Consider the following 24,813-nt stretch of genomic DNA (forward strand, 5'->3'; position numbering starts at 1 on the left):
GCAGGCGGACTCTCAACCACTGCGCCACCAGGGAAGCCCCAAATGCCTGTTTTGAATGGCCTTTATCTTTAGATCTCAAAAAAGGCCATGTGGGGTATTCATTTCCTCACTTGGACAATTAATGTTAAGGAAAAAAAATCTCCCTTCAAGGAGGAAAGGGAGGAGGTTGTGAATGGTCGTTCCTTTATTGTACCTCTGATGGTAGATCCAAGTCTGTCTTCCCTACCAAACAGCACCTTTGTGCCCACCTAGGCAGTAGGTATGCGACAGTTCTCCAGTGAATGAACGGATGACTCATATTTCCTTCACGCATTAACCAATTCCCCCGGCCAGTTGTTGAGCGCTGTACTTCATTTGTCTTGTCAGACACACACCCTACCTGAACATGGCATTTTCTTTTCTGTTAACAAAGCCTTTGCTCATATCACTGCCTTAACAATATGTTGGTTTAGCAAATATTTTCCTATTTGGTTCTCCAAGCAGTTTGTTCATAAATAAATGTCACTTGGATTTATCTTTTAATGAACTGACAGGATACCCAGAGGCAATTTACATTCTTAAGAATCAGCTTAAGGGACTTCCCTGCTAGTGAAGTGGATAACACTCTGCGCTCCCAATGCAGGGGGCCCGGGTTCTATCCCTGGTCAGGGAACTAGATCCCACATGCATGCTGCAACCATGCCATACTAAGGAGCCCACGTGACACAACTAAGGAGCCCGCCTGCCACAACTAAGACCCAGTGCAACCAAATAAATAATAAATTAAAGAAAAAAAAAAAAGAATCAGCTTAAGATGTTAATTTCAAAAAAAAAAAAAAGAAAAAGATGTTAATTTCACTAGAAGAAACACGCATGTCACAAATCCTATATGAGAAGTAGCAGCATGTTATAGAAATAACTTCTATCAAGGGTTTGTGCCACCTTATATAGATCATCCAAATGAAATCACTAACAGGTGTGCAGAGTTTTTATTTATAAATAGGACAGAGTGTGTTATTTTGAACAAGCTTTAACTGAGCAGGCTAAGAAAATACACAAGTAATTTCATGCTGGGTGGAAACAGCTCATTTCCTTGTGAATATAAAAACAACTTGTCTTTGCTCAGTCATGTTACAATTATTTAGACGGCTCAGACTTTGACTTGACAAATTAATTTCGATATCAAGTGGATTTTTAGCAGATTGAACTTTGTACCATCAAATTCAACTGCAGTTGGCAAAGCACGGGGTTTTGTAGGCAACAAGGTGGAGTTTTGGTGCTAATTGAATATGGGTTCAAATCCCTGTACACTACCTGTGTGGCCCAAGGAAACCAACTTCTCTGGATTTTGTTTCTTTCATATATGATATGGGATAGTAACAATAGCTTTCTGTTGGGTACTGACAAGGTGCCTAGCACTGTACTAGATGCTTTACGTATATTTAATTTAATCCTGAGTTAATTGACTTCCTTCCTCCTTCCACCATCTCAGAGATGGAGTGGACCAAAGATGGGCAGTGTCCAGACCAAGGGGAGGTCCTGGTGCAGGTCACTTGTTGTAGTATAGAGTTATTTTTCTTTAGTCATTTCCGTTTTCTTTTGTATCATGTAGATTTGTTCGTTGGCTGGAATAATTTACTGAGAAAGATGGATTGGAGAAAAATGACTCAAGGTGTTGTCATTAAGTCAGCCAATTAACTTCACAGCTATACCACTGAGAATAAAGATATTCCTTATAATACCCTTTCTCTTCTTCCCAGAGTTTGGAATGAATCATCTAGAAAATAACCTTAATTCTCACCCATATTTTGCAAATGCATATTTGTTTGTACTTTTATGTCTGGCACGTATTTTGAAGTCAGGTTTATGTTTGAATGGTGACTTAAGGAAAAGAACACTTCTACATTCTATGTTGCAGTAGGATAACAGAAAGAAAAGTGAAGCATGTTTAATAATGAAGACTACATCTAAAACTACATATTATTATTTGTTCAATATCTGTGACCCATTGCTAGAGTGCAGACTTCACTGTCCATTACAGTACCCCCTGGGCCTGGCTGGGGCAACTAGTAAGTGACAGCCCCCAGCTAGAGTTCAGGTCTTTCAGCTGCAGGTTTAACACTTTTCCCTCAACGAAGCTCTACTTTTCCTTTGAGCCATTGCCATTTTTCTAAAGAAAAGCAATCCAATTGTTGTATTTTTTTTAAATAATTTATTTTAAAAGGAAAGAAAGAGAAAGAAAAATTGCCAAAGAGAAAGCCCCATTAGTGAAGGAAGCATTTAAGTGTAGAATTTTCTATACTACAGAAGATGTAATATGAAATTTTATACTGTTTAAGGGGACTTAAACTCTGATAATAAGAGTTAATATTACTTGAGCACTTATTGCATATGAAACATTGTTTTAAGTGTTTTTAATGTTTTCGCTTATTTTGATCCCCAACAATCCTATGAGTGAGGTACTCATATCCATCTTAATTTTACAGATGGTGAACAGAGACAAAGAGTTGTTAAGTAACTTGCTCATGGTTATGTGGCAGAGACCACAACGGGACTAGTTCTTCTGCCTTCTTTTTTTTTTTCGGTACGCGGGCCTCTCACCGTTGTGGCCTCTCACCGTTGTGGCCTCTCTCGCTGCGGAGCGCAGGCTCCGGACGCGCAGGCTCAGCGGTCATGGCTCACGGGCCCAGCCGCTCCGTGGCATGTGGGATCCTCCCGGACCGGGGGACGAACCCGTGTCCCCTGCATCGGCAGGCGGACTCTCAACCACTGCGCCACCAGGGAAACCCCTTCTTCTGCCTTCTTGATCAGCATCTTTCCTCCCGGTATGTGACCTTGGGCCAGTGACAGGTGGCCTGCCACGGAGCGTGTGCCCTTAAGGACAGCCTGGCACAGTGCAGCCTCCCAAATCTGATGGAGATTGTTTAAAGTACTCTTGAGATTTGTTATCTTTTATTTTAATTACTACTACAATTTATTTTGTTTAAAATATGTTTTTGAAGCCACATCAGGCAAAGGAAGATAAGTCTGAGAAGGAACATGAATCATGATTAGGCCGCAAGACACGGCTGGGAATGTCTGAAGTGCTGAGGGCAGAGCTGTTTGATAGGAAGCCTTTTGCGAGCTTGTTTCCTGGCAGAGTTGGAAGTAGCAGTCTGATGAAATACACCCCAGGAGAGTTCCCTGCCGAGACATTTTCCAAAGCAAGATCTGGTTGCACTGCTGTTGGATGAACTTGGGAGCTTCTAGAGTCAGAATCTGCATCCAGACAAGAAAAAGTGGTAGAACCAGTGAGCCTGTTGAAGCACTTGCTGCCTTTATTGATAGAACTGGATCACTGTGATTTAGCTGCTGTGCACACAGATATTATTTCCACCCGTTACGGCAGTTCACACCACCCAAGTGTTTCCGTTCTACCATCTGTGAATTATGAGCATGGGGACAGGGCCACTATAAATTGTTATTCCACTTTTAATTCCTCTTCTGCAAGTCATGATTCTATCATTTAACCTTTGCATCTGGTTTTTTTTAATTGAGACTTTTATCATTATATACCTTGAATATAGGGTAATTGGATATAGAATAATAGAGAATAATTCCTATTACCCTTGATAGCACATACATATTAATGGTAGTTCATCCTCTTCTACTTTTAAGTGTAATGAAAATATCTTATGTATTTTTAAGTAGAACTTCTAATAAAATGTAACTGGTGTTATGGTACTTAAACAATTAAAATATATCGAATGTATGTTTCTGAGTTATGTACCTCCAACCCCCCACCCCATTCCTTGATCCTCAATGAGGAGCATATAAAAGCAAATCCATTAAAGCCTTAAGTGTGACCTTTATTAGATGGAACTTTATATTACTGATAGAAAAGGGAAGTAGCTTTTGTATGTTAAAAAGGGAAACAGTTTTACTCTTTTCTTGGAGTATTGGAAGAAGTATTTGCTATAAGTAGAAAACCACCTCGTAAATATGTGGGATAGAAAGTTATTTCTTGTATGATGAAAGCATGATTTGCAAATTTTGGTTGATGAAGAAAAAACAAATACAGCTTTTAGTAACAGAAGTCTATGAGTTTCTTCATGTGTATCTGTTTAGGATTTTAACCACGAAAGTAATTTCCCTGATTTTATCATCCTCAGCTTTTTCATGGTAATACTATTGAGAACAGCGGAGCTGCTATACATATATTTTTTTAAGGCAATGGAAAATATGTTGGGTAATATTCTTTTAGGCAATAGATATTAAATGTGACTAGATTCTTTCTTGAAATGTATAAGGCCCATATTCATTTATAGTTTTGGGGGGTTATAATTTTTTTTTTTTGGCCACACTCTGTAGCATGTGTGGTCTGGGATCTTAGTTCGCCGACCAGGGATTGAACCTGTGCCCCCTGCAGTGGAAGTACGGAGTCCTAACCACTGGAGCACCAGGGAATTCCCCATAACCATTTCTGTATAACATAAAACAGCTATAATTTTAACCTGAGAAAAGTGAATGTCAGAAAAATAAGCAGCTATTCCTAAATATACCCATTTCAGCCCTTCTTTTCATTTTTATATTGTGTGGTTCCAACTTCTAAGAATATTGCTCACACTACTAACTGTCTATGGTGAGACAAGATAGAAGGAATAACTATGACTTGAGTTCAAGAAAACATGAAAAGTATTTTTTTCCTGTGACTTAATTGAAATCTAAAAACTGGAATATGGGCCAAATTAGACTGAGGTTATCTGGTTTTTTTCACTGTCCTCTCAATAAAAAGAGAACAGCTACTATTTATTCATTGCCTTAAAACACAAGCATTTGTGAATTAAGCTAATAAGCAAGCCCCAAAAGGCCCAAATTTAGGAGATTTGAACAAAAAGAAATCTAACTAATTCATTTCTTGGAATGGCATATAAGACATGATCCTGCAATATAACAAACTAGTTAACTAAAATGATTGAAGAATGGAAGGCTCTGTTTTACCCTCAGTTTCGTGGGTCCTAAACAAAGTGACCTCGTATGTGGTAGTACAAATAGAGAACATCAACCTTTGATGTTGAAAGTGTGTGCAGTAACATCTGTTATTTCTGTCATTTTTGTGCAGTAAAATGTTATATGTACTAAATTTTCCTGTTTAATTCTAGCTTACTCTGTCAAAACGTGTTTGACATTTTAATTTTATAATTGAATATCTTTCTTCATAGCATTTATCAGTATCTAACTTCTCAGATAATTTTGCTTGTCTTTCTCCTCCTACTGGAATGTAAGTTACTTGAGGGCAGGAATTGTGTTCTTTTGTTCAGTGCTGTATCCCTACCACCCTGAACAGTGTTTGACTCACAGTAGGTATTCAATCAATATTCATTGAATGAAAAGATGAATCCTTCTAAGACTTTAGTCCATTTTTCTTAGAAAGTATATTTTTTGAAGAGTGATCTTACTGTGTTTCAGGATCATTGTTTCTTCATAGCATCTTACTGTCCAGGATGGTAAGTAGCAAAGCTGTGAGCAGTCCTCTGTGTAAATAGTGATCCCAGTTCATGTCCTGGACTTTCAAGAAATTGGCTTACCGTTTTACTTTTTTCCTGGAAGTTAAATGCTCCAATAACAACAACAAAATCTGGTCATTTAAGGACTTCAGTTACTTGGGCTTCAGTTTAATAAGTTTCAGTATAATTTCAAGACTAAGATGTACTTTTGATTGTCATCTTCTTGAATCCTCATATGTGTAGAGTACAGTGATATTGTATATTGTAACCTTGACTGTCAAATAGGTAATGTATTATTTAACCAATGATAGAAGAAAATGGATTGAAATTAAACAGAAAAGAAAAAAAAAATACTGTGTGCTTTGAGGCATTGTGACCATCACAGTATCTGTCAAAAGGAAGAAGTGCAGTGCTTCATTATTTATGGCACACACCGTGTAGAGGTAAGCTCTAGACTTGAATTAGGTTAATACTTGTTAACTGCCCTTGTTAGATGATCTCTGCCAGGGATAGGCTTTATCTAGTGCTGTCTCCTCTCATCTCCCTCCTGATGAAAAGTCTTCTGACTTCTGCCTAGTCTAAGAAAAGCATCGGGATAAAATTATAGTTGCAATTTTATATGGGATTAAGTTTTATCAAACTCAGTGCATCAGTGGCTTAAAAAACCCTTTGGCTAATTTGTATGTCCCTCTACTTTAAAAATAGTACAACTAAAAAGACTTTTAAAATAATTAGACAAGAAATGACTTGGATTTGGAAAGGGTTTACCTTCTGACAGGATTTGGACCTGCTTATAATAGCTGGTGTCTCTTTAAATGACTGTGATTTGGGGTACTGCACCTTTTATCCAAGCTCTAAAATTTGTAAACTGTCTTTTCATCTGAACAGAAAGCTGAATTATCAAAATCACCTTGTTTTCAGAGTAAATGTTAGTTCTTTTAAAGTAAGTCAACTATGTTGTGTCTGGAAAGAAGCCAAGTTTTGTAACTGTGCAACTTTTGTTTTTATGGAAAAATCATTGAATAACTTTATGAAAACTCCTGATATGTTTGTTCAGAACAAAATAGGAAAGGGTGAATATAAACATGACAGTGAGGAAGTTTCACAAAAATTATTCAGTGATAATTGAGGATTGATCTAGAGGATGCTAGAAGACTCAGATATTGAGAGGCTTCAATTGGAATGAGTTTCCCCACAGGTCAAGTCAGCTTGATTTGGTCACAGTGTGAGTAGAGAGAGCTGTGAGAAAGAGAAGCCAAGTGGAGGTAAAGTTTCTTATTGGGAAAGGTACTGGGTAGTTAGGAGTGGTGGGAGGCATGAACCAAAAACCATTAAAAAGAATTATTTAAGTATTTATTCATTTATTTTAAATATTTATTTTAATATTTATATTACATATAAATATTATTAATGTTTATCTTAAAATTTTTTAAAAAATATTTATTTTTGCTGGGTCTTGGTTGCGGCACGCGGGATCTTTGTTGCGGCATGTGAACGCTTAGTTGCGGCATGCATGTGGGATCTAGTTCCCCGACCAGGGATCGAACCTGGGACCCCTGCATTGGGAGCGTGGAGTCTTACCCACTGGACCACCAGGGACGTCCCCCAAAAGCCAATTATTAAAGGCTGGTTTATGGGGAAATTTTTTTTTTTTTTTTTTTTTTTGCGGTACGCGGGCCTCTCACTGTTGTGGCCTCTCCCGTTGCGGAGCACAGGCTCCGGACGCACAGGCCCGGTGGCCATGGCTCATGGGCCCAGCCGCTCCGCGGCACGTGGGATCTTCCCAGACCGGGGCACGAACCCGTGTCCCCTGCATCGGCAGGCGGACTCTCAACCACTGCGCCACCAGGGAAGCCCCGCTATGGGGAAATTTTTATTACAATTAAACCAAGCCCATAAACAATACAGGATGTGCGTAACCCCAAAAATTTGGACTCAAGGAAGAGAAAACATGATTCTGAGGAAACATCTAGATCAAGTAATGACTGGTAATAGTTGAAATTTAAGGCACACAGGGGAGCCTGTCTGTACCAAAGTTTTTGTATTTAAAAAATAAATAAGTAAAAGGTCCTGGTAACTTTAAATAAAAGGAAGACATTAGTTTGACTATTATTTGGACATTTTTATTTTCACGGAAGAAGCATAACTGACTCAAGTTTTGTTCTGCTTTCTCAGACACACCTAAAGAGATCCTATCTGCTAAATTTAATGTACTCATAGCAAATGTTCTGAGTGCTTTTAAGTTTATCAGCACAATTAAAACTTGCAAAGGTACTTTACCACAACGTTTTGAGGAAGGCAGAGTCCGTGTCATTTTCCCTATGGATAAGCTGAGACTCAGTGAGGAAGTGACTTGCTCAAGAGCTGGTCAGTGGTGGAGCCAGGATTCAGAAGCCGAAAGCCTTTGGACCGTAAGTCTGTGCTCTTGGCACTACACCGTGCTAGTGGCAGCTATGGGAATTGCAGTAGCCCCCGGGAGGAAACATCAATAGAAATAACAGCAGTTCCCCAAACAGCAAAAAACTGAAATATCTTTCATGGCTTTGGAAAATATGGTTGAACTTACAAGTGAAGTAATGAAACCACAGTTGGCTCAAGTACTGTAAAGCTGTATATAAAATAAGTTATTTTTCTAACTATATTTGGGAAATGAAATAATTAACTTTGCCTTTTAACTAAGGAGAACTATTTGGTCCAGACTTTTTTTTTTTTCTTAATTTATTTATTTTATTTTTCGCTGCAATGGGTCTTCATTGCCGTGCGCGGGCTTTCTCCAGTTGCGGTGCGCAGGGGCTACTCTTTGTTGCAGTGTGTGGGCTTCTCATTGCGGTGGCTTCTCTTGCTGCGGAGCATGGGCTCCAGGTGCACAGGCTTCAGTAGTTGTGGCTAGCGGGTTGTAGAGCGCAGGCTCAGTAGTTGTGGTACACGGCATGCTCCGCGGCATGTGGGAACCTTCCAGACCAGGGCTCGAACCCGTGTCCCCTGCGTTGGCAGGTGGATTCTTAACCACTGCGCCACCATGGAAGCCTCCTTTTTTAATAAATTTATTTATTTTATTTTTCAAACTATTTATAATGCCAATTTTTAGAAAACTTTATAAACTTCTCTACCCCTCAGTGTCTACAAAAGGACACTGACTAATTTTTAGCAACAATGGTTGTTATTAAATACATGACTAATTAATGTTTAGAGTTATTTGTTCCTTTGAAAAATAACTCCAGGCTACTTTGCCTTTGTAATTCTTTCTAACTTCCTTTGAAAGGGTTTTTGTTTGTATGTGTTCTCTCTCGGTGAAACAATGTTATCCATCACTTCCTGCTGCTGCCAACATGCTACTTAACCAGTCTTTCCCCTTTATTTGTCTTTTGTTTTTTTTTTTTGTCTGCACTGCAGGCTTATGGGATCTTAGTTCCTCAACCGGGGATCGAACCCAGGCCCAGGGCAGTGAAAGTACACAGAATCTTAAACACTGGACTGCCAGGGGATTTCAGTAATTTGTCATCTTTTAATCTGCTTTTAATTGGATAACCAGATTACTAAACTCATTACAAGTATGTGTAAAATAAAATAAAAAAAAGTTCTGTAAAAGAGGAAGGAGAAGTTTCTTCTTTGTCAAGGGCATATACTTTTATTGCTTTGATTTTGACAAATTTTTCATTACTCAAACACATTCTTGCTTATTCTGTGTTTTTCATTTATGTTCACATAGTTGAGTTTGCCAGGTATTTGTCAAACTGTACAAAATCTTGACCTAAGTATAGATATTAGAAAGTAGAAAATATAATTAACCCGTAGCTAGGTTCATCTATTTCTGGTTCATTTTTTTCCCCTTAGACTTTTTCAAATACACTGAATATGATGTATTTAAACATCTAAAAATAAAGTTTTAAAATTGTGTATTTGATTTTGAGTGGTTCTGATCCTCAAAAATATCTTTTTTGAGATGAAATTCACACAACAGAAAGTTAACCATTTCAAAGTAAACAATTCAATGGCATTTAGTACATTCACAATACTACCTCTGTCTAGTTCCAAAACAATTTTATTACCCTAAATGAAAATCCTCTACCTATTAAGCAGTTACTCCCCATTCCTCCCTACTTCCACACCTCACAACCACCAGTCTACTTTCTGTCTCTATGGATCATCTATTCTGGATATTTCCTTTAAATGGAGTTATACAACATGTGACCTATTGTGACTGTCTTCTTTCACTTAGCGTAATGTTTCTGAAGTCCATCCATGTTGTAACATGTGTCTACTTTTTTAAAAAATGATTGAATAATGTTCCACTGTATGTATATTCCATAATTATCTTTTCATCTACTGATGGACGTTTGGCTTGTTTCCACCTTTTGGCTACTGCAAACAGTCCTGCTATAAACATGTGTTTACATGTATTTGTTTGAATGCCTGTTTTTAGTTCTTTCAGGAAAATATATAGGAGTGGAATTGCTGTGTCACATGGTAATTATATGTTTAATTTTTTGAGGAGCTGCTAAATTGTTTTCCATAGCAGCTGAACCACTTTACATTCTTACCAGCAATATACAAGGGTTCCAATTTCTCCACTTCCTCACCAACACTTATTTTCTGTTTTAAGTTATAGCCATCCTAATGGGTGTGGAATGGTATCTCATTGTGGTTCTGGGTTGGTTTTCACTACTGGTGATTGAGCATTTTTTCATGTGTTTCTTGGCCATTTGTTTGTGTTCTTTGGAGAAATATCGAAGTCCTTTGCCTGTTTTTAAAAATGAGTTGTTTGTCTTTTTGTTGTTGTGTGAGTTCTTTATATATTCTAGATTCTAGACCCTTATCAAATATATGATTTGGAAATATTTTCTCCCATTCTGAAGGTTGTCTTTTCGCTTTCTTGATTTGGTTCTTTGATGCACACAGTTTTAAATTTTGATGAAATCAAATATGTTTTTCCCTTTGTTTCTCATACTTTTGGCATCATATCTAAGAATCTGTTTCCAAATTCAGGGTCATGAAAGTTTACTTCTATGTTTTCTTCTCAAGAGTTTTATGGTTTAGTCCTTACATTTAGGTCATTGATCCAGCTTGAGTTAATTTTTGTATATGGTGTGAGGTCAGGGTCTAGCTTCATTCTTTTGATTGCGGATCTTTAACTGTCCCAGAACCATTTGTTGAAGAGACTGTTTTTTTCTCCGTTGAATAGTCTTGGTACTCTTGTTGAAAATCAGTTGACCATAGATACATGGATTTATTTCTGGACTCAGTTCTATGTCACTGATCTAAACGCCTCTCCTTATACTGGTATCTCACTGTTTTGATTATGGTAGCTTAGTAGTAAGTTTTAAAATTAGAAAGTGTGAGTCTCCCAACTTTGTTCTTTTTTGATATTGTTTTGCCAATTTGGGTCCCCTTGCAGTTCACATGAATCTGAGGATTGGCTTTTCCATTTCTGTGAAAAAGGCTCTTGGAAGTTTGATACGGATTGCATTTGAATCTGTAGGTCACTTTGGGTAGTGTTGCCATCTTAACAATATTAAGTGTTCCAATCTGTGAACACAGAATATCTTTCCATTTAATTTCTTTCAGCAATGTTTTGTATTGTTCAGTATACACATCTTTTCACCTCCTTGGTTAAATTTATTTCTAGGTATTTTATTCTCTTGGATGCTATTATAAATGGAATTGTTTTCTTAATTTCCTTTTTGAATTTTCCGTTGCTGGTATATGGAATCCATACTGATTTCTGCATGTTGATCTTGAACCTTGCAACTTTGCTGAGTTTATTGGCTCTAGTAGTTTTGTTGTTGTTGTTTGTTTTTTTGGTAAGGGCTCTTTTGGGATTTTTAAAAATATATAGGATCATGTCATCTGTGCATGGAGATGGTTTTACTTCTTACTTTTCCAGTTTGGACGCTTTTATTTCGTTTTCTTACCTAATTGCTTTGGCTAGAACTTCCAGTACACTGTTGACTAGTGGTGTTGAATATGGGCATACTTGCCTTGTTCCTGATCTTAGGGGAAAAGCTTTCAATCTTTTACCATTCAGTGTGATGTTAGCTGGGGATTTTCATAAATGCTTTCAAGAAGTTCTCTTGTATTCCTTGTTTGAGTATTTTGATCATGAAAGAGTGTTGGGTTTTGTCAAATGCTTTTTCTGTGTCAATTGAGATGGTTGTTTTTTTTCCCTTCATGTCAATAATATGTCACATTGATTGATTGTTTTATGTTGTACTCCTGGGTTGAGTCCCACTTGGTCATGATGTATAATCTTTTCAGTATGCTGTTGGATTCAGTTTGCTAGTATTTTGTTGAGGATTTTTGCACCTATTGTTATAAGCGATATTGGTTTATAGATTTCTTTTATGGTGGTGTCTTTTGTCTGGATTTGGTATCAGGATAATGCTGGCCTATAGAATGAGGAAGGAAATGTTCTCTACGTGTCTTTGATTCCCTCTCCCCCTTTGTTTTCTTTATGGATAGGTTTAACTTTTTTTGTGGGGGGAGAGAATTAATTATCCGGCTTCTCAAGGTTGTCATCCAAGACAAATACCCCAAAGTGGACTTATACAGAAAATTCTATGCCTGAGGAAATTTAATCACAACATTTTATTGCTCAAACTCTACGTACTCATCTTAGAAACAAACCATATTATATTATAAAATCTCTGGAATCAGATGTTGTTATTTCAGTATGTATGTGTAGAAATTCTAAGAAAGCATTGAGTCCAAGGGTTATAATATTATGAGATTTTAGTTACTCATATGTATATAAACATTTCTTGGAGCAATTTTAGAAATATGATACCTCCTTGAAAGTATTTACAAGATATAAACTTTATTTTGGCTAGCCTGAACTACCACTTAAGAGAGAACTTGAACACAGGGACAGGTACCAAAGCAAATACTTTACTACAACATAAAGTGGGTTAGTGTTCAAATGTCTAAAATCTTAGACTTTCCTATGACTAAAATAGCTAATCAATAAATAATTTGCCAAATCTATATTCAGCTGTTTGCACAAAGTTCTTGATACTCCTTTATAAGGTATATAATTTGTAAATAAAAAAGCTAATTGTGATGCAATTTTACAAATATACTTCTTGATTTTCTATCCATATGTGGCATAATAAATGCATTGCTATAATAAATAAACTTAGCAGATTTTTAAGAGTTTATTTCTTCTAGAATGTGCTTATTTTTAGAATGCCAGCAGATTATTCAGATATTTTTGTATATCGTGATCGGTTCACAAAAGGTGCAGCCACAAATTATGTAATAAACCTATAGTTTTATAATTCTATTTAAATTTTTGTGTTTGGAGGATTCAGGCCCAACTAGATTTAAAGGGAAGAGTAATGTTTACAAAGAGTATTTTTAAGACCTTTTGATTTTGATTAAAAGTGATATACCGTTATGACCAAAACAGTTTTAGATTCTAAAGAATATCCAGTCTTCTGTGTTTATGGCAAAAAATAAATATTTATTGAATTAAGTGCATAGCAGTGGTATGTTTTATAGACCAAACATGGTACATGCAGCCTAGTTCTAAAATAGAACACAAAACATAAATACAATGAACAGAAATGTATTGTGTTGTAATCAATCCAAATAAATGTAATTAGAAAAGTTTTTTTTTGTCAGGGTCTTTAATCGATTTTGTTGGTGTTTAGCAGAGTGGGTGAAACTAAATAATCTTTTATAAATATAGTGGTTTTCTAGTGGCAAAATGCATTCATATGTGTTTCACATTTAGGTCTCATGATGGAGTTATGAGGGAGGTATTACCTTATTTTACACTTGAGAAAACCGAATTGTACTGATTGACTTTTCCACTTCACAGTGAGCAAGTATTGGAAATTAAACCCAGGACTTTGGACTTTTAGCAACATCTTCTTTCTGTTACCAGATTTTTCTTTTCTGTAAGTTGCAGTTCAGAAGAAAGAAGGAATAGGAATAGTACCTGTTTTCCAAAAATGTTATACTATTCTTTTCCTACAGGTAACATATAATTTATTTTATAAACATAATCATAACTTCAGAAGATAACAACAGTAGGACTCAGACTTTGTGCTGTATTACAGTGTGTTTGGATTTTCAGAAATAATGATTTCCACACAGCTTTTCAAGGATAGGTTGTTCATATGACTATCTCCTACATAACACTGGAGGGGGGCGGTGTGCTGTAGTGCAGTGATTTTCAAACTTTAAAGGGTATGAGAATTACTTGAGAGTTTAATAGCTCTGTAGGGCTCACTGCTCTCCAGGTAATTCTGGTAGAGGTGGTCCAAGGACAGCACTTGGAGAAACACTGGTTTTAGAGTTTAACACACACAACAAGTATCTATTTGATAAGGTAATGGGGGTGATTTAATCTATGATATTGTTGTAGTTCTTGGAACAGAACCTGATCCAACATAGTAGATGTCCAAAATATTCCATTCGTATGTGCTGACTTGGGTGGCAACTGAGAAGCGGAGAACATTCATTCTTTCATTCAAAATTTACTGAATTCCTGCTCTATTCTAGCTGTTTGTGTATAAAGGGAAAATGGATACATTCCTCACTCTTGTTGAGTTTCTTTGATTAATAGACTCATTTTAAAGGTATGGTTCTTTCTTTGTAAAAACTTGTAAGATGAAATTATTAATATTGAGGACATGTTTTGTTTTGTTTTGTTTTTTGCGGTACACGGGCCTCTCACTGTTGTGGCCTCTCCCGTTGCGGAGCACAGGCTCCTGACGTGCAGGCCCAGCGGCCGTGGCTCACAGGTCCAGCCGCTCCGCGGCATGTGGGATCTTCCCAGACCGGGGCACGAACCTGTGTCCCCTGCATCGGCAGGCGGACTCTCAACCACTGCACCACCAGGGAAGCCCCCTGAGGAAATGTTTGAATATTGAGGTCACTTTTTCTCTGTAAATTAAAAACTTATTTTTTTGAGGATTACAGGTTAAAGAAATGGCCTGAGTGTTTGTTCTTGTTTTATTGTTGCTCTAAAGCTATATTATCCAGTATAATGGCCACTAGATGTTTGCGGTTATTTAAGTCAGTTAAAATTAAGTAACATTGAGGATTTGGTGCCTCAGCTGCACTAGCCACATTTCAAGTCCCCAGTAGCCACATGTGCGTTATACTGGAGAGTGCAGATACAGAGCAGTCCCATCATCGTAGGAAGTTCTATTTGACAGTGTTACTCTAAGAATCTAGAACAAAGCAGTGATTTTTCCATTGCCTTGATCTGTAAATGGATTTTTGAGGTAAATATTAGCAGTGGCCTGAGGCTGTCATTTCAACCCTTAAGTGCATTAGCACTTTTTCAGATGGACGAGGCCCAGGGTTAGGATTGATTTACTAGAACAGTTTATTACACAGCAACTAAGATTTGAATGCTCATATCTGGGCATTTTTCTTAAACCTCCGAGTAAGACACTTAAGTTATTTTACTGCTTTAGGTATATAGCTTTTCTCATGGGGTGTGTGTGTGTGTGTGTGTGTGTGTGTGTGTGTGTGTGTGTATTTACCTCCACAGCATTACAGTTGCTTAAATTTGTATCTAGTGAACGTTGCAGGGGGCAAAGAAAAGTTGCAATTACATCTTTATTACTAGAATTTTTGGTATTTACATGAAATAATTTATTCATAGATGCCAAATTTGAGCGTAGTGACAAGTTGGATTAACACTAGTCAGAGTTCAACTAGGTCAAACCCCAGTTATGCTTATTATAAAATATTAATTACGGTAATGTAGTATTTTGATAATTTAAAAACTAAACATGTTACGTTTTTTTGTTGAACTTATGTAAAATCCTGTAGCACCTGCTGCATTCTGATGTCTAGACATTTTTCTATGCAGGGTTCAAGAAACAGTCTGCAAGCGTAACCGACTTTTCGCCTCTATTTCCTGAATGAGTATCTAGATAGAGATAGGTCTTGCCTCCTTTTTTTTTTTCCCCCCTTCGGCTTTTGCTGTGGTCCCTTTCTGAGAAGAGAAGCAATAGGAGACGGTCACTTGGTCCCAGGTCATGGATTAGAGCAATTAAATCCTTTTGTACATTTCTGCTTCCTTCAGTGATTCTCCCTCTTTCCAGATCACTTACTTCAGCCTCTGGTACTACAACAAGCAAAACCAGCGCCGGTGGGTAGATTTGGAAAAACCTCTAAAGAAGCAGCTGGATAAATATGCATTGGAACCTACCGTCTATTTTGGAGTGGTGTTTTATGTGCCTTCAGTTTCACAGCTGCAGCAGGAGATTACCAGGTAAGAAATAATGTGCTGTTTGTTTCTAGGAAATCCAGTGAAATTAAAAAGGTGAAATTAAGGTTGGAGTCAGGAGATAAGGCTAAACTTTGCCCTCTCGCCCCTGCATTTTTAGCCTCAGTATTACGTGGAGGTGCTGGTATGTGGTGTGTCACAGTGCTTTACTGCATGTTGCATGAGTTATGGGTTCACTGGGTATGAAGGAATGACTCAAAGGAAAATGATGTTTTTACCCTGGCTGTGAACTCTTCTTGTAGTGATGTCACCTTTAATGTTTTTGTTGAGTTTTTTCTGACCTTTGTAACAATGAAATGAGAGAGGAGATTTAAAAAAAATTGTCACAAAATCTGCGTTTACTCCTCAAGGAAATGTGTAGAAGGGTCCTTCTAATTCTGACACCAGTAGCCATAGTATTCTGTACATAGGTGTGGGGCAAAGGGGAGGTGGCGGAGGTGTTTGAGATCAGAAAAGTTTGGCCAATAAGTGCACTTAAAAGGGACAAAGGCAGCAAGGGTAGAATGTATTAAGGAGTGGGATAGAGGAACTAAATGTTCTTTTTTTTCTTGGCAATAACAAAAGAAAAAACAAGGGATCAAATTTGGATTCTTTTTTTTTAATTGAAGTACAGTTGATTTACAATGTTGTGTTAATTACTGCTGTACAGCAAAGTGATTCAGTTATATATACATATATGTGTATATATACACATTGTTTTTTTAATATTCTTTTCCGTTGTGGTGTATCATAGGATACTGAATATAGTTTTCTGTGCTGTACAGTAGGACCTTGTTGTTTATACCAAATATGGATTCTTGAGCCTGCCTTTCACATTCTTCAAAATCCACCATTACCTTATCTTTTTAACCCCATTTAACATTACTTTCGAGCCAAGCTGGACTACATCTAGTGTGCTGAACATGCTGCATGCCTTTTCACCTTTGTGTCCAAGACCTTTCTTTCATAAATATGTACTGGAATCCTGTTCATCTGATTTTAGTTCAAAAGGCACCTCCTCCATAAAGCTTCTGTGGTCCCTCAGGGTGGAATGAGTCTTGCCTCCTCCAGACTATTCTAGAATTTGCTTGTACTTACGATGGCAGTTGTCACAGCCTTTCACTACAGTTATGTTTGTACGTGTCTTTTCCTTAGATTTTAAACCCATGTTTTCTTTAACTTTGCCTTTCGCATAATATCTAACACAATGCCTTGCAGATAGTAAGAACCTGGTACTGCCCTGTGTTTGTGGAATATTCTTTTTAAGTACTGAGTTCAGAGTTAATTTTTGGAAGAAGGTGGATAGCCAAAGGAGCTAGAATCAGGTTGTAGGGATAAGCATGAACTGGCTATAAAACAAATCTGAGACAAAAATATTGAAGAGAGAAGTAGAAGCCAGGAGGAATAAATAGCAACTGACCACTTTGACTCATTTATTTAAACATTTATTGAAGATATAATATGGTATGTGAGAATTATATTGGTTACTGTGGGAGATGAATATATAAATGGATATACTTTACTCTTACTCTGGAGGAGTTGCTCGCAATCTGGTAGAACTGACAGTCTATGTAAATGAACAATTACAGTATATTATGATAATACATGCTTTAATTAAAGCACTGGATTCCTAGGGGTGGGATGTGGGGAACATGAACAGGGTGTAAAGAAGTTGACTTTTCACTTGACTTTACAAGGAATTTTCTAGTTAGAGGGAGTAGCTTGTGCAGAGTCGGGGGATAGTAAAAGCAACTGATGTTTTCAGGAAATTTCAGACATTACTTCGAGGGGAGAACGGAGACTTGAAAAAAGGAATGTCCTAGTCATAAAGTCATAGATCAACAGGGGCAGACATTTTTGAATTTTAATGGACGAGAATGATGAAATGTGCATTTTACAAAGCACCCATCATGGAAGGTAGATTATAGGTGACAAGACTATAGGCAGGAGACCAGTTAGGAATGTATATGCCATAATCTAGGCATTAGTCTAGAGGGTGGACCTGCTTTCCAGTGATTTGATTTAAGGAAAGAACCAAGAATATTTAGAGTGGAATATGTGGACAGCATATTCAATAGATAGACTTCTTTAGGTGTTTGAAAGGAGCTGCCTGGGAGAATGTTTCAAGGTTTCTTCTTTGACAAGATCTCAGAGCTACCAGCATTCTATTTGCTGATTGAGGGAAGTCTGTGGGTTCTACTAGCAGGTGGAAGGGGATAAGTGGGATCTAAATCCTTGTTTAAAAGGATGGTGTTCTGGTCAAGCTTTTTGGTAACAAAGAATGGAAACCTCAAAGGTAGCTAAAATAGGATGATGTAAGGACATACGAAATGATTAAAAGGGTGGGCTCTCAGGGGAATTCAAATGTGAACTGTAACTGGGTTGAACTTCACAGATGTCAAACCTGGAAGAGATTCTGGATTCAAGATGGTTCTATAGACCGTATTGGCAGAGAGTTGCTGGATCTTCGTTCAACACCATATCCCCAGCATCTAGAACAATGCTTGATGCATAGTAGGCCCTAGTAATTACCTAAGTGAAAAAATAAGAGGAAGGCAGAATAAATCTTCACTATAGAGCTTATGGAAATGGAGAAGTGATACAGATGAAATACCGCTGGCTGGCTGGAAGTAGATGGTTGCTGATAATAGTATCAGTTGTTTATTAAGTACCAGCTATGTTCTAGTATTATGCCGAGAGCTTTACATATATTCCTTGACATGTTCAGCCTTGTGAAGGGGTGACAGTGCCCTCATTTTACTAGAGATAACTTAAACCCACAGATTATGACCTGCCCAAGTTCATGCAAAATGCTAAATCAGAGATCTGGAATTTAACCTAGGTCTGCTTGACTAAAGCTTGTGCTGGTAACTAATACCCTATATATTGACAACATAAACAGAAGTAAACCCACATCCCAAGAATATTAGGAAAGCATTTTAGAAACTATTCTTTTTGGTATTTCATCAAAGAATATTTTAATATAAGGCTGGTCTGAAATGTCCGGAACCATTTTTTTTCTGGCTTTACTCTCCAGGGCTAGGAAAGTCTTACATCACCAAGTTACGAGTCAGTTTCTAAAGTAAAAATTGGCCATTGATTCTCTATGTCTCCAATGAAAAAGGACAAAACTTAGAGACTTTTACAGGGTATAAGACAGATGACCAGCTGTCTTCTCGATGGTTGTAGCTTGTAGCTTTCAAATAATTACAATTAAGGATAAGTGACTCAATAAATTGATTATATTGTGTGTGTGTGTGTGTGTGTGTGTGTGTGTGTGTGTGTCGGTATAGATATGGTCAAGGATGCTCCTGTCGTTCTTCGAAATCGTCTGAGCTTAAGGTTTTGGCTAGTTTATGCTCCTCTACCAAATTATGATAAAATGCATTGTGTCTCAAGTGGAGGTAATACTGATATTGACTTTTAAAAATTGACCTTTTTTTTTATAGGTATCAGTATTATCTGCAGCTGAAGAAGGATATCTTGGAAGGAAACATTCCTTGTACATTAGAACAAGCAATTCAGCTAGCAGGCTTGGCTGTTCAAGGTAAATAATGGCACTTGATCATATAATAGATCTATCAGATTAAAATGTATGTTAAACAGAAACAGCAAGGGATTCTTAAAGTAACTGACTTTATAGAAAATAACTACTATAAAGCAGTTTTTTATATTAGTGGAATATTCTGTTATCTAAGGGGCTTCCTTGTGGGGAAAAAAATGAGTTTGGATTACTTCAGTGAAATACGAGACTTCTGGAAGGTTAAGCATGTTACGTCAACAGAGCGCACAGACCAAAAATAGAGAGGAAATACACACATATGCACACACATGTATAGCATTTAATAAGCTGTGTATTCCTTTAGTTCAGGAACTTGATCTGCTGCTAGCTAATATTTTCAGAAGAAAGATCAATGTGGTTGATGAGGTTACGTTCGCTTATACTCTAAGCGTACGTCATTTGTTTGGTTTCTCAGTTGTCCTAGGTTATAGAATATCATCAATCATAATAGATCTGCATTTCACAAGTATTTTTGAATTAACTGTCATTTTTCACATGTCTAATCTATATGTATTTACATGTATGTAATATACTTTGGAAAGACTTCTGATGGGGCATTATTTCAAATGATAACTGGCATTTACTCTTGGGAATTGAAATTTAATCAGAAGCATCATTAATAAAGTTCCATCAGATATTAGCAGGCATGGAGACATATGTCATTTCTAGACAAATAAATGCCTGATACACATGGAGCCACATTCCTGTTCAAGGTTCTTTGAAGCTTCCTAAGTGTCGTCTTTGGCTTTAAGAGTTAGTTTTTCCTAAGCTTTTTGCTTTTTGCTTATATCAATGTTTTGAACAATTAAAAATTTCTAAACAAATACATCTTGCTGTAACATATTCAGATGATCTAGTTCCTTTCCCTAGAGATAATCACTACCATGAATGGTTTGGTTTCTTCCTGACATTTTTCTGTGCATAAGTAAGCATACAGGATTACAAAGTAGGTTTTGTTTGTTTTTTAATGACAAAAAAAGAGATGGTTTATATATAGTCTGTAACTTGGCTTTTTTCACTTTATTAAAAGGCATTTTTTCCAAGTCAAGACACATGAGTCTACCTAATTAATGTTTTTAAAAAGGTATTTTTAAAGTATACACTTTATAAGCTATAAGGCAAATTTGACTTCTAAATCATAAGCACACCATCTTTATACTGCATATTGAATTTAGTTCTGCATGTTTTGCTTCCAGTTAAGCATAACTGACATGTGAATATTTGTCATTTTATATAGCTGATTTTGGTGACTTTGATCAGTATGAATCCCAGGACTTTCTTCAGAAATTTGCCTTGCTTCCTGTGGTAAGAATTCTTTTGACATTGGGCCTTTTTAAAAACAATTTATTTCCATACCCTTAATATTCCCTGAAATGAAGTCCATATAGTAGACTTACTAGGCAGGAATAGAGTTTAAAAAAGCAATTTCCTCTTATAAACAGCTCAAGTGTAAATGCTTTGCCTGTTGTCTTCTGGTCCTTGTAAACCCACAGAAACAGAAGGGTCTGTGGTCATTGGACTGCAGCCAGAGAAATTCATTTTGTGTTTGGCTGTGAGTCTAAAGAGAGGGACAGATTTCCAACTTCTGTGGAACCACATAGAGGTTTTGCTTTTAACTGAAGGCTCAAAACCTGACAGAGTTATGTTGAAATGGATTTGGTTTCTCATCAGCAAATTAAAGAGTAGATGACAAAAAGACACTGCCTTCTACAGTTTAAAGTCACTACTGATGGAACTGACAGGGAAACTGTGTGTTGGAACAAGTACGGGAGGTGGTACGCTCTTCCGAGTGTCTACACAACCAGCCAGGGAATGCACAAGGTGTTATGTGCTGGGCTTGGAACTGGCTGATGATGTTACCAAACTGAAATAACTCATCTGAAACTTTCTCTGGGATGAATTGAGAAGGCAGGGCAAGTGTTTTGGCTCCTGAGCAGAAGCCACGTAATTCCTTAGAAAGATCATGATTATGTCCTTAAGCAAAGCTCACACACATTAACACTGGCCCTAGTTTTGCCTGCTGGTGGCAAGAGTCAGTAACGTTCCTTCTAAGAAATTTGGTTGATTTGTTTACATACTTACTGCAGTATGTTTTTTCCAGGAGTGGTTACAAGATGAAAAAGTATTGGAAGAAGCAACCCAAAAAGTGGCCTTACTGCATCAGAAATACAGGTAACGCTGAGAAGTGGAAATAGGTTAGAGCTAATGCCTGTTTGAATTTGAACCATGCATCGACACCATTAAATTTGGAACTTTACTACTGCTGCTGCTACTACTGCTAGTTACCAGGAGCCAACCTTTGCAGAGCTCTCACAGCGTGCCAAGTGTTCTTATGAGCACTTACCCGTATTAACTCATTTATTATTCATTTTTTATCATTGATGAAACTGAGGAGGTGGAAAGCTGCAGTCACTGAAGGATGACAGTTCTTCATCCCATGTCTTAAAGGTTTTGGTGGTGACTCGGTCCTGTGTAGGTTAATGCAAGATTAGGGAGACATGTTTTCTTTTGTGATGTGGCAGATGTGATGTTTTCTTTTGTGTCCGCCCCCCTAGTCCCCCACCTTACACCTTTGGAAGCTGTGTTTCTGTCTTCTGGGGGAGCTCTGCTGAGAGCTGTGGTGCTTATTGCCCTGACCCCTGCTTCTGGGCAGAAAGTGACTTTCTTTGAGAGTGAATCTGTATGTGTTGTCCAAAAACCCTGTCCTAGAGAATGCTAGGTTTTATTCTAAACCAAATACCATGCAGTTCCAAGTACTTTATATATCATTAAATTCTTATAACCATTCTTTAAGGTAAATGTTACTATCTCCTTACAGATTGGGAAAATCAAGCTCACAAAGACTAAATAACTTGCCCAAAGTTACATGTGGTAGAGGTGGGATCTGAACCCAGGTCTGTCTAAGTATAACCTATTCTTCACCCCCTCCCATTAAAAATAACCTTTTGCCTTTAATCTGTCCCCACTCAAATCCATACAGTCACTCACAAAAGATTAATCTTCCTAAAATATCACTTTTGACTTGTCTCCCCTCTTCTCCTCAAATGTTCATGAATCTCTTCTTGCTTTCCCCCAGCCTAAGTTCATTACCCCTGGGATTAAAGGCTTCCCACAAGTTGGTTAAATCCTGCCATTCCAGCTTTACCTTCTGCTGTCCAAATGAACCTTTTTTTTTTCAGCATAATTAACCCCTCAGGCACACATCACTCTATCTTTTGTTATTTTCACTCATTCATTTGTGCATCTCCTGAAAAGATAGTTTAGTGCTGTTATTCCGTATGAGGCAGAGTGCTCAATGCTGTGGCACAAAGATAAATAGAACAATGATCTGCCATCAAAGAATGTATTCCCTGCTTTGGCATCTTAAGGGATAGGCAGGACAGCCCATGGTAATAGTAATAGTAATAGTAATACTGATAATGGGTACGGGGGAGAGGTGTGCACGGAATGTGGTGGTTCTACCCAGAGCAAGGGCATCTGAGTTAGACTCAGGGCAGTCACAGAAGGTGACAAAGAAGGAGTGACATGTAGGCTGAGTCTTGAAGGGTATTAGGGATTGACCGGGTACACAAGTGGGTGATAGGTATACCAGGAAGTGGGATTAGCATGTACAAAGGCCCGGAGGCATGAGGGAATGTGGTATATTCAAAGAAATGCTGCATTTGGGATGGTCGCAGTGTGGGGTGCCTTGTGGGTGTGGGAGAGCAGCAGAAGATGAGGCTGGAGAGGCACATGTCCATGCAGTTGAGTGCCTTCCTACCTACACACCCATTCTTGTAATTCTGTCACCGGAGCTAAGAAGGATTTCCATCTTCTAACCCTTACTTGCAGCACTTACCGTTTGCAATTTAGCACACAGTGCTTAGTAGTGCCTGATACTTTGGTGGTTTAGAAAGAATTCTAGCTTTCACTGAAGATTTTTTTAGGTGATGGTTTTATTTCCTGCCTTTCCCCTTACCTGCCTAAAGTACAAGGGGTAGGATCTTACATAACTAACCCTCAGCATTCAGCACAGTGCTTTTGCATGCAGTCGGTTTTCAGTAAATACTGATGCATTGATATAACTAATCACAGATGCTTAGAAACTTGAAATGTTTCTACTGTTTTATGACAAATTGATATGTAGTTTTTTTACAAAAGCTTTTCATAAAAAATTTTTTTAGTTTTGTGAACAATCTGACTAACTTCTTGTGGGTTGCAGAGGGCTGACAGCTCCTGATGCTGAAATGCTATACATGCAGGAGATAGAGAGGATGGACGGCTATGGAGAAGAGAGCTACCCTGCCAAGGTAAGCGTGGCACGAAGACTGGGCTTGCCAAAGGCATCTTAGTAATTCTGCCAGAAGAGCGGGGAAGCCCAGGGTTGCCCTGCTGTGCAAAGGCCAAAGGAACGTAAAAGCTGAGGTCCTTGTGACCAAAATTTTGTAGTAAAACACATTCCTGTTTTGTGCTTTGTTCTTGGAAGTGCTCTTGAAATAGAGTTCCTTAAGGAGCCCAACTCTGTTTTCATATGTATTTACAAGATGGTAGGTACATTTATACCTTGCAGACTTTTTGCCTTCAGCATAGGTCTTCTGAACATTTCCTATCTGGGACACAAGCGTAGGGAAGTAGGTGTGGTCATTGTGGTTCTTATGCATCTGCTGCCCGAGTTTCCTTTTCCGCTTTCTCCTCTTAGGATAGCCAAGGCAGCGACATATCCATCGGAGCGTGTCTCGAAGGTATCTTTGTGAAACATAAGAATGGAAGGCCTCCTGTGATATTTAGGTATTTTTCTTACATCTTTCTGTGCACTTTCTGTGGCTCCTGTTGGTGATATTTTTTAGTACCTGTGCTAGTTATATCACTCACAAGTAAATCTCTCCCAAGGCCTCACTAGAACATGGAAATATGCCCTCCCTAGAATAAAACAGCACCTGACTGCAATGGTTCTTTTTATAAGATACTTTCTTCAAACCAAATTGTAGAAAATAGTGCTTGTAACGATGGCCTGCTTATGAAATGCTTAAGAATGTGTGACCCTTTTCTTACCATATGAAGGTCCTTCTTTGTCTTGGTGTGAATTTTTCATTTGAGCTCTGGTTTCCAGGGCTATTTCTTGTGGAAACTCTAGGCCTTTCTCTGATTCTAGTTTGTACCAAAATTCCTAAAATACCAACATCTAAAGAAATTTCAATTACTTCTTATAATGTTGATTTTTCTTTTCTTGATTATAAAAAAGTGATACTATCCATTTGTGGAAATCTTGGAATGTATCTAGTAAGAAGGACAGAAAGGATATATAGCAATGTGCTAACAGTGGCTGGCTCTGAACAATGAGATTTCAGGTGATTTAAATTTCCTTTTCAGTATCCTTTGACCCTTCATTTCCTTTGCTTTACTGTCTTTTGGGCCCTGAATCCTCCATGGTGATTAGGACCACAGAGCGTGTACCCGGCTTGGGGAGTAGATCCCCACTCCCAGGCTGTACTGCACTGGGTCAGGTGGCTCCCATTTGGCGATTGCTCTCATGTCCCCAAGCTGCTCATCGTCTTCCAGACATGCTGAGCTGCAGGGTA

At 37.8% G+C, this 24,813-nt stretch overlaps 1 protein-coding gene across 4 annotated transcripts in view; it reads left to right on the forward strand.

The window, feature by feature from the left end:
* The window catches only part of PTPN21 (protein tyrosine phosphatase non-receptor type 21), a 73,048-nt gene that overhangs the window by 13,934 nt on the left and 34,301 nt on the right, over positions 1 to 24,813 (forward strand). For all 4 annotated transcript variants that reach the window (XR_009518307.1, XR_009518308.1, XR_009518306.1 and 1 more), the window contains exons 3-8: positions 15,530 to 15,699; positions 19,143 to 19,240; positions 20,493 to 20,560; positions 21,357 to 21,427; positions 23,457 to 23,544; positions 23,934 to 24,022. Coding sequence is in view for 1 of the 4 variants with exons in the window: in XM_060004084.1 (XP_059860067.1) it covers positions 15,530 to 15,699; positions 19,143 to 19,240; positions 20,493 to 20,560; positions 21,357 to 21,427; positions 23,457 to 23,544; positions 23,934 to 24,022 (584 nt within the window). In the remaining 3 variants the exon portion in view is untranslated. The remainder of the gene's footprint in view (positions 1 to 15,529; positions 15,700 to 19,142; positions 19,241 to 20,492; positions 20,561 to 21,356; positions 21,428 to 23,456; positions 23,545 to 23,933; positions 24,023 to 24,813) is intronic.

Source organism: Delphinus delphis, chromosome 2 (genome assembly GCF_949987515.2).
Source record: "Delphinus delphis chromosome 2, mDelDel1.2, whole genome shotgun sequence".
NCBI classification, from domain to species: Eukaryota; Metazoa; Chordata; class Mammalia; order Artiodactyla; family Delphinidae; genus Delphinus; species Delphinus delphis.